Consider the following 12,677-nt stretch of genomic DNA (forward strand, 5'->3'; position numbering starts at 1 on the left):
AAGTTTCCAAATCTCAGCTGACTTCAGGTATCTTTGGGTAATAAGCAATGCTCATTCTTTGCGATATTTCAAAACACCAGGCAGTGTATCCAATAAACAATTCCACAGGCTGGTGGAGCAATGGGAATGGCACGGGTAGAAGTGACAGATTTAATATGTACTCAGTAATTGCTCCTTCGAACGGGTACAAGGAAAGTGGCATTTTTACCACCTATCAGGGATACTTGTCCAGGAAGAATCAAAGCCTGTCACTGTGGTGTGTAACAGTGCAATGACATTCAGCACCGGGACTCACAGGGGCATTAACTGTTTCTGCATTTTTAGTATGAATTTTATAATATATATATTTACAAATGCCACGAATACATTATAACAGTGACTACACTTCAAAAGTAGTTAATTGGCTGTGAACTGCGTTGGAACGTCTTGAGGTCGTGATTAAAAATGCAAATTCTTTCTTTAATGCGCTCCACTTTTATATCCGTCCACCGTGAGTGGCACATTGATTCACTGATAACAGAAGAACGATTTAAACTCAGTGCCATTAGTGAAATGAAAACCTGTTGACAGAGGTTTGGATAACGCGCCAGGTTTCATTCAATTTACACACAGGAGGAATTTGTGAGAGTTTAATAAAGTGGCATGACTTTCAGATGTGACAGTGAACATCCTTACAGACACTGTAACCTTTTAAAGAATTGACAGAAACGCACACTGGCAGCCCCAGCCCATGGCTGAGTGGAATGCTTTAGTAGTTGTGTCATAACATAGCAGATTGCAGCCTGCAATGCGGAAAGTTTCAGAGAACTGACAGCTATCTGACAGGGGATAATTGGATGGTCAGACCAGACAACGTGTGGTTCCTCCTGTCTCCAACCCCTCGCTATATTATTAACCGCGATCAGACTCGACGTTCAAAGAAACTTTGGGTTGTTTAGAATGTTCTAGTTCGGTAGATAGGTTTCACTTCTTTAACATTAGTGAAATGTCACGATGTAATTAGAAAGTCACACCGAGATATTTAATCATGATTATTGTTTGTGTCGATTCACGGTGTTCTGCGCTTTAAGTAACGGTGGATAGAAAAACCTGCCATTCGTCAGTTATTACACTGGGAGGGTGGAAGGTGCTGGACTGCCCCGGACTGATTCGGTGTGTAACCTGCACCAATAGGGAAAAGATGTCAGGATTCATTCTTGGTAAAGTCGTTCCACAACGCACGATATTCCTACTTTAATTCACATTTGTTACCAGCTTTTCTCACTGATTTGATTCATTATCAACTGACATATTTATCAATATTTCCAGTAGTTTTCAACAATGAACACTGCTGGACCCAGGACCCATGCCCCGAAAGTATCGGTCCTGGGTGTCCAAAGCGTGAAACATATTGGACAGGGGATTTATATCAGACAGAGCAAGACACCGACTGGCATTGGCTTTCCTGGGCAAGAATCACGTCCACATATTCTATTTGTAGGAAAACAGCAAGGGGGAAGCCTTTCTGTAGCTTATGCTTTTTAAGACCGTGTACAGAACACTCCCCTTTCCCCCCTGGGATTGGCCGAGGGCCGGGGACGGGGGGCTGGAAATCAGGCGCGAATGGGCTTCTTTCTCAATGCGAACCCCGACCGTGCGAATCTGATGTAAATGCCAGCTCCCGGATCCAATTCAGGAACCTTTGACTCGGCGGCTTGCAGAGAACAACCCATTAGACCTAACTGGAAATGTATTTAATAATCTGCAGTTGAATAAAGGAACATTACTATTTATCTGTTTAGAATCTGAGAGCTCGCCGCTGCGCTCCCAGAAGCGCCTCCACTTGGTTTAAGCACCGAGATCTACGGGCGAGTTTCTCCCGGCCACCCGCCCATGAAAGAGCCGCGGAAACCTCAGGGAAATGTGTAGGCTCAGTTTATGTATTTTTTCGGAGTTTCCGCGGGTCTTCCGCCGAAGTTACGGTGGCTGATCGAGAGAACCCCCGAGATCTGCGATACTTCACTCCTTGCGGAAAGCCCAGGACTTTCTGTGGGATAAATGCCTCCTCCCTGGAACTCTTGTTCCCAATCACCCTCCTTAGGATTTGAAGCTATTTTTCAAGTAGCCAAACCTACCACTCGGGTCCGTTTAGTGAATGAACTCTGGGATGAAGCTTCCTTCCACCTTGGAAACGGCCGCCTCAGTCAGTTGGGTCATTTTGGTGAGCCATTCAGTAGCGTTCCTTAGATTCAGATAAAGAGCTCGCGTCAACCTTTTATTAGGTAAAGAAATGAACTCTATTATAGTGATAGGTACAGCACAGGAGGAGGCCATTCGGCCCATTGTGCCTGTGCTGGATCTTTGGTAGAGCTCTCCAATTGGTTCCATTCCCCTGCTCTTTCCCCATAGCCCTGTAATTTTTTCCCTTCAAGTATTTATCCAATTCCCTTTTGAAAGTTATTATTGAATCTGTTTCCACCGCCCTTTCAGGCAGTGAATTCCAGATCAGAACAACTCGCTGCGTAAAAAAATGTTTCCTCATGTCGCCTCTGGCTCATTTGCCGATCACCGTAAATCTGTGACCTCTGGTTACCGACCCGTCTGCCACTGGAAACAGTTTCTCCTTATTTACGCTCTCAAAACCCTTCATGATTTTGAACACTTCTATCAAATCTCCCCTTAACCTTCTCTGTTCTAAGGAGAACAGCCCCAGCTTCTCCAGTCTCTCCACATAACTGAAGTCCCTCATCCTTGGTACCATTCTAGTAAATCACTTCTGCACCCTCTCTAAGGCCTTGACATCCTCCCTAAAGTGTGGTGCCCAGAATTGAACACAATACTCCAGGTGAGACCTACCCAGTGATTTATAAAGGCTTAGCATAACTTCCTTGCTTTTGTACTCTGTGCCTCCATTAATAAAGCCCAGGATCCCATATTTTTTTTAACAGCCTTCTCAACTTGTCCTGCCACTTTCACAGATTTGTGTACATTCACCCCCAGGTCTCTCTGTTCCTGCACCCCCTTTAAAATTATACCATTTAGTTTATATTTCCTCTTCTCATTCTTCCTACCAAATGCATTAAATTTTATCTGCCATATTTCCATTTCACCAGTCTGTCTCTGCCCTCCTGAAGTCTGCTATTATCCTCCACACTTCTGAGTTTCATTCTGAAAAACTGGAGTAATTTGAATGTTGGGTGATGGTGTAAAATGGGCGATATCGAATCAGCCGCCTGATTATACACCTCGCCCAGTGTACACCTCGCCCAGTGTACACCTCGCCCAGTGTACACCTCGCCCAGTGTACACCTCGCCCAGTATACACCTCGCCCCATTATACACCTCGCCCAGTGTACACCTCGCCCAGTATACACCTCGCCCAGTGTACACCTCGCCCAGTGTACACCTTGCCCATTATACACCTCGCCCATTGTACACCTCGCCCAGTGTACACCTCGCCCAGTGTACACCTCGCCCCATTATACACCTGGCCCATATACACCTCGCCCATTGTACACCTCGCCCAGTATACACCTCGCCCAGTGTACACCTCGCCCCATTGTACACCTGGCCCATATACAGCTGCCCATTATACACCTCGCCCCATTATACACCTCGCCTATTGTACACCTCGCCCATTAAATACTTCACCCATTATACACCTCGCCCATTGTACACCTCGCCCATATACAGCTGCCCATTATACACCACATCTATTGTGCACCTCGCCCATATACAGCTGCCCAGTATACACCTCGCCCATTATACACCGCGCCCATTGTACACCTCGCCCATATACAGCTGCCCAGTATACACCTTGCCCATTATACACCTCACCTATTGTGCACCTCGTCCATATACAGCTGCCCATTGTACACCTCACCCATTAAATACCTCGCCCATTATACACCTCGCCCATTATACACCTCGCCCATTGTACACCTCGCCCATTGTACACCTCGCCCATTGTACACCTCGCCCATTATAAACCTCGCCCATTATAAACCTCGCCCATTGTACACCTCGCCCATTATACACTTCACCCATTATACACCTCAGCCATTGTACACCTCGCCCATTGTACACCTCGCCCATTATACACTTCACCCATTATACACCTCAGCCATTGTACACCTCAGCCATTGTACACCTCGCCCATTAAATACCTTGACTATTATACACCTCGCCCATTATACACCTCGCCCATTGTACACCTCGCCCATTATACACCTCGACTATTATACACCTCGCCCATTATACACTTCACCCATTATACACCTCACCCATTATACACCTCGCCTATTATACACATTGCCCATTATAACCCTCGCCCATTAAATATCTCGCCCATTATACACCTCACCCATTATAGACCTCGCCCATTAAATACCTCGCCCATTATACACCTCGCCTATTATACACATTGCCCATTATAACCCTCGCCCATTAAATATCTCGCCCATTATACACCTCACCCATTATAGACCTCGCCCATTAAATACCTCGCCCATTATACACCTCGCCTATTATACACATTGCCCATTATAACCCTCGCCCATTGAATATCTCGCCCATTATACACCTCACCCATTATAGACCTCGCCCATTAAATACCTCGCCCATTAAATACCTCGCCCATTAAATACCTCGCCCATTATACACCTCGCCTATTATACACATTGCCCATTATAACCCTCGCCCATTAAATATCTCGCCCATTATACACCTCACCCATTATAGACCTCGCCCATTAAATACCTCGCCCATTATACACCTCGCCTATTATACACATTGCCCATTATAACCCTCGCCCATTAAATATCTCGCCCATTATACACCTCGCCCCATTATACACCGCGATCGATTATACACCTCACCTGATTATTCCTCTCGCCCGATTATACACCTCACCCGATTATACACCTCACCCGATTATACACCTCACCCGATTATACACCTCACCCGATTATACACCTCACCCGATTATACACCTCATTCGATTATACACCACCAGCAGTCCATGCCCGCATGCCGCACGACCTGGACAACATCCAGGCTTGGGCTGATAAGTGACAAGTAACATTCGTGCCAGACAAGTGCCAGGCAATGACCATCTCCAACAAGAGAGAGTCTAACCACCTCCCCATGACATTCAACGGCATTACCATCGCCGAATCCCCCACCATCAGCATCCTGGGTGGGTCACCATTGACCAGAAACTTAACTGGACCAGCCATATAAATACTGTGGATATAAGAGCAGGTCAGAGGCTGGGTATTCTGCGGCAAGTGACTCACCTCCTGACTCCCCGAAGCCTTTTCACCATCTACAAGGCACAAGTCAGGAGTGTGATGGAACACTGTCCACTTGCCTGGATGATTGCAGCTCCAACAACACCCAAGAAGCTTGACACCATCCAGGACAAAGTAGCCCGCTTGATTGGCACCCCATCCACCACCCTAAACATTCACTCCCTTCACCACCGGCGCACCATGGCTGCAGTGTGTATCATCCACAGGATGCACTGCAGCAACTCGCCAAGGCTTCTTCGACAGCACCTCCCAAACCCGCGACCTCTACCCCTAGAAGGACAAGGGCAGCAGGCATATGGGAACATCACCACCTGCACGTTCCCCTCCAAGTCACACACCATCCCGACTTGGAAATATATCGCCGTTCCTTCATCGTCAATGAGCGAGATGTATACTGGGAAGTTGTAAAATGGGCAGGTGTATAGCGGGCGAGATGTATAATGGGCGAGATGTATACTGGGCAGGTGTATAATGGGCAGGTGTATAATAGGCAGGTGTATACTGGGCAGGTGTATACTGGGCGAGATGTATACTGGGCAGGTGTATAATGGGCGAGATGTATACTGGGAAGGTGTATAATGGGCGAGATGTATACTGGGCAGGTGTATAATGGGTGAGATGTATACTGGGCAGCTGTATACTGGGCAGGTGTATAATGGGCGAGATATATACTGGGCAGATGTATAATGGGCGAGATATATACTGGGCAGGTGTATATGGGCGAGGTGTATACTGGGCAGGTGTATATGGGCGAGGTGTATACTGGGCAGTTGTATAATGGGCGAGATGTGTAATAGGCAGGTGTGTACTGGGCAGGTGTATAATGGGCGAGATGTAAACTGGGCAGGTCTATAATGGGCGAGATGTATAATGGGCAGGAGTATAATGGGCATGGTATATAATGGGCAGGTGTATAATGGGCGAGATGTATACTGGGCAGATGTATACTGGGAAGATGTATAATGGGCAAGGTGTATACTGGGCAGGTGTATAATTGGTGAGATGTATAATGGGCGAGATGTAAAATGGGCAGTTGTATAATGGGCAGGTGTGTAATGGGCGAGATGTATACTGAGCAGGTGTATACTGGGCAGGTGTATAATGGGCAGGTGTATAATGGGCGAAGTGTATAATGGGCGAGATGTATACTGGGCAGGTATATATTTGGTGAGATGTATAATGGGCGAGATGTAAAATGGGCAGATGTATAATGGTTGAGATGTATAATGGGCAGGTGTATAATGGACAGGTGTATAATGGGCAGGTGTATAATGGACAGGTGTATAATGGACAGGTGTATAATGTGCGAGATGTATACTGGGCAGGTGTATAATTGGCGAGATGTGTAATGGGCGAGATGTAAAATGGGCAGGTGTATAATGGGCGAGACGTGTACTGGGTAGTTCTATAATGGGCAGGTGTGTAATGGACGTGATGTGTATACTGGGCAGATGTATGATGGGCGAGATGTATACTGGGCAGGTGTATAATGGGCGAGATGTATACTGGACAGGTGTATAATGGGCGAGATGTATAATGGGCGAGATGTGTACTGGGCAGGAGTATAATGGGCAGGTGTATAATGGGCGAGATGTATACTGGACAGGTGTATAATGGGCGAGATGTATAATGGACAGGTGTATAATGGGCGAGATGTATAATGGGCGAGATGTGTACTGGGCAGGAGTATAATGGGCAGGTGTATAATGGGCGAGATGTATACTGGACAGGTGTATAATGGGCGAGATGTGTACTGGGCAGGAGTATAATGGGCAGGTGTATAATGGGCGAGATGTATACTGGGCAGGTGTATAATGGGCGAGATGTATACTGGACAGGTGTATAATGGGCGAGATGTGTACTGGGCAGGAGTATAATGGGCAGGTGTATAATGGGCGAGATGTATAATAGGCGAGGTGTATAATCGGGCGAGGTGTATACTGGGCAGGTGTATACTGTGTAGTTGTATAATGGGCGAGATGTATACTGGGCAGGTGTATAATGGGCAAGATGTATACTGGGCAGGTGTATAATGGGCAAGATGTATACTGGGCGAGGTGTATAATCGGGCGAGGTGTATACTGGGCGAGATGTATACTGGGCAGGTGTATAATGGGCAGATATATAATGGGCGAGGTGTATAATCGGGCGAGGTGTATACTGGGCAGGTGTATAATGGGCGAGATGTATACTGGGCAGGTATATAATGGGCGAGATGTATACTGGGCAGGTGTATAATGGGCAGGTGTATAATGGGCGAGATGTATACTGGGCAGGTATATAATGGGCGAGATGTATACTGGGCAGGTGTATAATGGGCGAGATGTATAATGGGCAGGTGTATACTAGGCGAGATGTATACTGAGCAGGTGTATAATGGGTGAGGTGTATAATGGGCGAGATGTATTCTGGGCAGGTGTATAATGGGCGAGGTGTATATTGGGCAGGTGTATAATGCACAGGCGTATAATGTGCGAGGTGTATACTGGGCAGGTGTATAATTGGCGAGATGTGTAATGGGCGAGATGTAAAATGGGCAGGTATATAATGGGCGAGACGTGTACTGGGCAGTTCTATAATGGGCAGGTGTGTAATGGACGTGATGTGTATACTGGGCAGGTGTATAATGTGCGAGATGTATACTGGACAGGTGTATAATGGGCGAGATGTATACTGGACAGGTGTATAATGGGCGAGATGTATACTGGACAGGTGTATGATGGGCGAGGTGTATAATCGGGCGAGGTGTATACTGGGCGGCTTATTCGATATCGCCCATTTAACAATATTGTTCAAATTTAAAATATATAAATTTGTGTGCGCGTCTTATTGAAAATGAATGAACCTGCCTTATGGTTCTCTCCCTCTCTCCTCCCCTCTTCCTCCCTCTCTCTTTCCCCTCTCGCGCTCTCTCTCCCTCACTCTTCCCTCTCTCCCCCTCGCTCTCTCTCTCTCTCCCCCTCTTTTCCCCTCTGTCTCCCCCTCTCGTTCTCTCTCTCTTCCTCTCTCACTCCCACGCTACCCATTAGGCATTAGCTTGCAAAGGAGGAGATTGCGGGGGCTCTGACACATATATTCAGAACCTCTCTGGCCACAGGGGATGTGCCAGAGGACTGGAGAACCGCTAATGTAATACCATTATTCAAGAAGGGGAGTAGGGAAAAACCGGGGAACTACAGGCCAGTGAGCCTAACATCAGTGGTAGGAAAATTATTGGAAAAAATTCTGAAGGACAAAATTAGTCTCCACTTGGAGAAGCAAGGATTAATCAGGGATAGTCAACATGGCTTTGTCAAGGGAAGATCATGTCTGACTAATTTGATTGAATTTTTTGAGGGGGTGACTAGGCGTGTGGATGAGGGTAACACAGTGGATGTGGTATACATGGATTTCAGTAAGGCCTTCGATAAAGTCCCCCACAGGAGACTGGTCAAGAAGGTACGAGCCCATGGAATCCAGGGTGCCTTGGCACTTTGGATACAAAACTGGCTTAGTGGCAGAAGGCAGAGGGTGATGGTCGAAGGTTGTTTTTGTGACTGGAAGCCTGTGGCCAGTGGGGTACCACAGGGATCGGTGCTGGGTCCCTTGCTGTTTGTGGTCTACATTAATGACTTGGATATGAATGTAAAAGGTATGATCAGTAAGTTCGCTGATGATACAAAGATTGGTAGGGTGGTAAATAGCGAGGAGGATAGCCTCAGTCTGCAGGACGATATAGATGGGTTGGTCAGATGGGCGGAACAGTGGCAAATGGAATTTAACCCGGAAAAGTGCGAGGTGATGCACTTTGGAGGGACTAACAAGGCAAGGGAATATACAATGAATGGGAGGACCCTAGGCAAGACAGAGGGTCAGAGGGATCTTGGTGTGCAAGTTCACAGATCCCTGAAGGCGGCGGAACAGGTAGATAAGGTGGTAAAGAAGGCATATGGGATACTTGCCTTTATTAGCCGAGGCATAGAATATAAGAGCAAGGAGGTTATGATGGAGCTGTATAAAACACTGGTTAGGCCACAGCTGGAGTACTGTGTGCAGTTCTGGTCGCCACACTACAGGAAGGATGTGATCGCTTTGGAGAGGGTGCAGAGGAGATTCACCAGGATGTTACCAGGGCTGGAGCGCTTCAGCTATGAAGAGAGACTGGGAAGATTGGGTTTGTTTTCCTTGGAGCAGAGGAGGCTGAGGGGGGACATGATTGAGGTGTACAAAATTATGAGGGGCACAGATAGGATGGATACTAAGGAGCTTTTTCCCTTCGTTGAGGGTTCTTTAACAAGGGGACATAGATTCAAGGTAAAAGGCGGGAGGTTTAGAGGGGATTTGAGAAAGAACTTTTTCATCCAGAGGGTGGTTGGAGTCTGGAACTCACTGTCTGAAAGGGTTGTGGAGGCAGGAACCCTCACAACATTCAAGAAGCATTTGGATGAGCACTTGAAATGCCATAGCATACAAGACTACGGACCAAATGCTGGAATATGGGATTAGAGTAGACAGGGCTGATGGCCGGCGCGGACACGATGGGCCGAAGGGCCTCTATCCGTGCTGTATAACTCTATGACTCTATGACTCTATTATCTGAATGGAAAGATTCTCAATGATAGGCCTCCCCCTCCTCATCCGAGTAATGAGCTGGACCAGCAGGTCACTCATTCCAGCGCCTCCCTGGAATACCTGGACCTGTCTGGTTCAGGTATCAGATTACCAAGTCCGTCATCACTTGGTTCCAATATTCCATCAACAGGCACGTTATCCTGGTACCAACTCGACCTCAAGACACCCAGTTGATCTGCCTCCTCCCCGCTCCCAGTAACTAGTTGGCTTTAGACAGCTAACAAGTTGAGGCCTCCATCGGTGTAAAACAAATACCAGGGACTTCTGGTGTTGTTCCTGGTGAGCAGCACAACTCACCATACAATGTGTGAGTGCATTGTTACCATCTTGTTGACCACAGCATTACACAAGCGACATGCAATCCACCAGTGGGAAGCCTCTACACCCTAATTATAGTCGTTGCCAATCCCTGGATATGTGAGGGTCTGGCCTCATAACCAGCCTCCCGGCACCTGTGGTGCCAAACCCCAGAGTTTCTGCATCAGCTCTATGATTGACATCTGCCCTCAGCATGGTGGAAGGACAGAATAACGGGCAATGTGTCAGCCACCTTAATGTTCTAGATCTCATGTGCCAGGTTTACCCGTCATCAACTGCTTAATCCAGGTCTTCACATGAGGGGCTTTGGAAAAGAACTGGATTGTGCGCCCTGTCTGGGGCTATGTTCGCACTAAAGGACAGGACCAGTTATGGACTCAGTGAGAAAACGGGTGTTCAGATTGGCAGAAACGCCTCACCGTTAAAATTCTGCATCATTAGCGTCATATCTTACTGGTGCCGTGTTGTGTACTGTGGTGTACTCGAGCCGTGTTGTGTACTGTGATGTACTCGAGCCGTGTTGTGTACTGTGATGTACTCGAGCCGTGTTGTGTACTGTGATGTACTCGAGCCGTGTTGTGTACTGTGATGTACTCGAGCCGTGTTGTGTACTGTGATGTACTCGAGCCGAGTTGTGTACTGTGATGTACTCGAGCCGTGTTGTGTACTGTGATGTACTCGAGCCGTGTTGTGTACTGTGGTGTACTCGAGCCGTGTTGTGTACTGTGATGTACTCGAGCCGTGTTGTGTACTGTGATGTACTCGAGCCGTGTTGTGTACTGTGATGTACACATGCCGTGTTGTGTACTGTGATGTACTCGAGCCGTGTTGTGTACTGTGATGTACTCGAGCCGTGTTGTGTACTGTGATGTACTCGAGCCGTGTTGTGTACTGTGATGTACTCGAGCCGTGTTGTGTACTGTGATGTACTCGAGCCGTGTTGTGTACTGTGATGTACTCGAGCCGTGTTGTGTACTGTGATGTACTCGAGCCGTGTTGTGTACTGTGATGTACTCGAGCCGTGTTGTGTACTGTGATGTACACTGCGATGCTCCAGCAAAACTGGAAACCCGATTTTTCGCAGTCACCTGATAGATCCATTCTGCTCGATATACAAATGATCATAAGGTAGAAAAAAACTAATAAAAGATTTTATCATCTAGAAATTCGGCCCAATAAAGTTTTAGAATCTTATTCTGGGACATTTTCGTTGTTGAAATCTGTGCTCTCAGACCCAACCACTAGGCGAAAGGAATTATGTGCCACTCTGTTAAAACTCAAAGTAGAAATTAGGGCTGATAACTTTAATCCAGCTTCTTGCGAATAGTCAGAGCCCCAAACACAACGCCGCCTGTCCCTTACTCCATCTTCACCTGTTCCTGTGAGGAGTTCGACATTGCGATGAAATAACGGCCGCAGCGCTGAAGTGTTTGAAATGAAGGATTTTGTCGCACTTGTGAAATTACAATAGGAATACCGTAGGAAGGGCCCAGCATTAGAAGATAGACTGTGACTATCAGTCTAAACCTCTGTTAGGAATGATTAGCACTGCCATTGTATACAGAATGTAAAATGGTTCGCTTTCCAACATTGCGTTCAATAAAACACATCGAAGGTAAAGACTATCACAGTACACAACACGGCTCGAGTACACCACAGTACACAACACGGCTCGAGTACACCACAGTACACAACACGGCTCGTGTACACCACAGTACACAACACGGCTCGAGTACACCACAGTACACAACATGGCTCGAGTACACCACAGTACACAACACGGCTCGAGTACATCACAGTACACAACACGGCTCGAGTACACCACAGTACACAACACGGCTCGTGTACACCACAGTACACAACACGGCTCGAGTACACCACAGTACACAACATGGCTCGAGTACACCACAGTACACAACACGGCTCGAGTACACCACAGTACACAACACGGCTCGAGTACATCACAGTACACAACACGGCTCGAGTACATCACAGTACACAACACGGCACCAGTAAGATATGACGCTAATGATGCAGAATTTTAACGGTGAGGCGTTTCTGCCAATCTGAACACCCGTTTTCTCACCGAGTCCATAACTGGTCCTGTCCTTTAGTGCGAACATAGCCCCAGACAGGGCGCACAATCCAGTTCTTTTCCAAAGCCCCTCATGTGAAGACCTGGATTGAGCAGTTGGTGACGGGTAAAACGTGCTTCTGGAAATGGCAGAGAAGGACGCGGGGGGTAGAGGATACTTTGGGAATTTGCTGCGTTTTTCCAATGTTAATGGAACTTGTAAACAAGTAAATTTGTAAAAGAGCTTTCTGCCTCAATGGTACTGAAAGGGGTTGTTCGAGTTCTTTTGTAAACCCTGTCCATTGTACTGAAACATTCAGCTCCCCTTCCCTGCAATTACCGAACATCGCTGGAGCAATGTTATATTAAAGGACCATTCAATC

At 47.1% G+C, this 12,677-nt stretch overlaps 1 protein-coding gene across 1 annotated transcript; it reads right to left on the minus strand.

Annotated features, from left to right (window-relative positions):
- Positions 1-10,670: 10,670 nt before the first annotated feature.
- LOC137300774 (gastrula zinc finger protein XlCGF26.1-like) lies at positions 10,671-11,321 on the minus strand. The gene has a single exon (XM_067970036.1). It carries the CDS (start codon positions 11,319-11,321, stop codon positions 10,671-10,673), a length of 651 nt encoding a protein of 216 aa, XP_067826137.1.
- Positions 11,322-12,677: the final 1,356 nt, after the last annotated feature.

Source organism: Heptranchias perlo, chromosome 32 (assembly GCF_035084215.1).
Source record: "Heptranchias perlo isolate sHepPer1 chromosome 32, sHepPer1.hap1, whole genome shotgun sequence".
Classification (NCBI taxonomy): Eukaryota; Metazoa; Chordata; class Chondrichthyes; order Hexanchiformes; family Hexanchidae; genus Heptranchias; species Heptranchias perlo.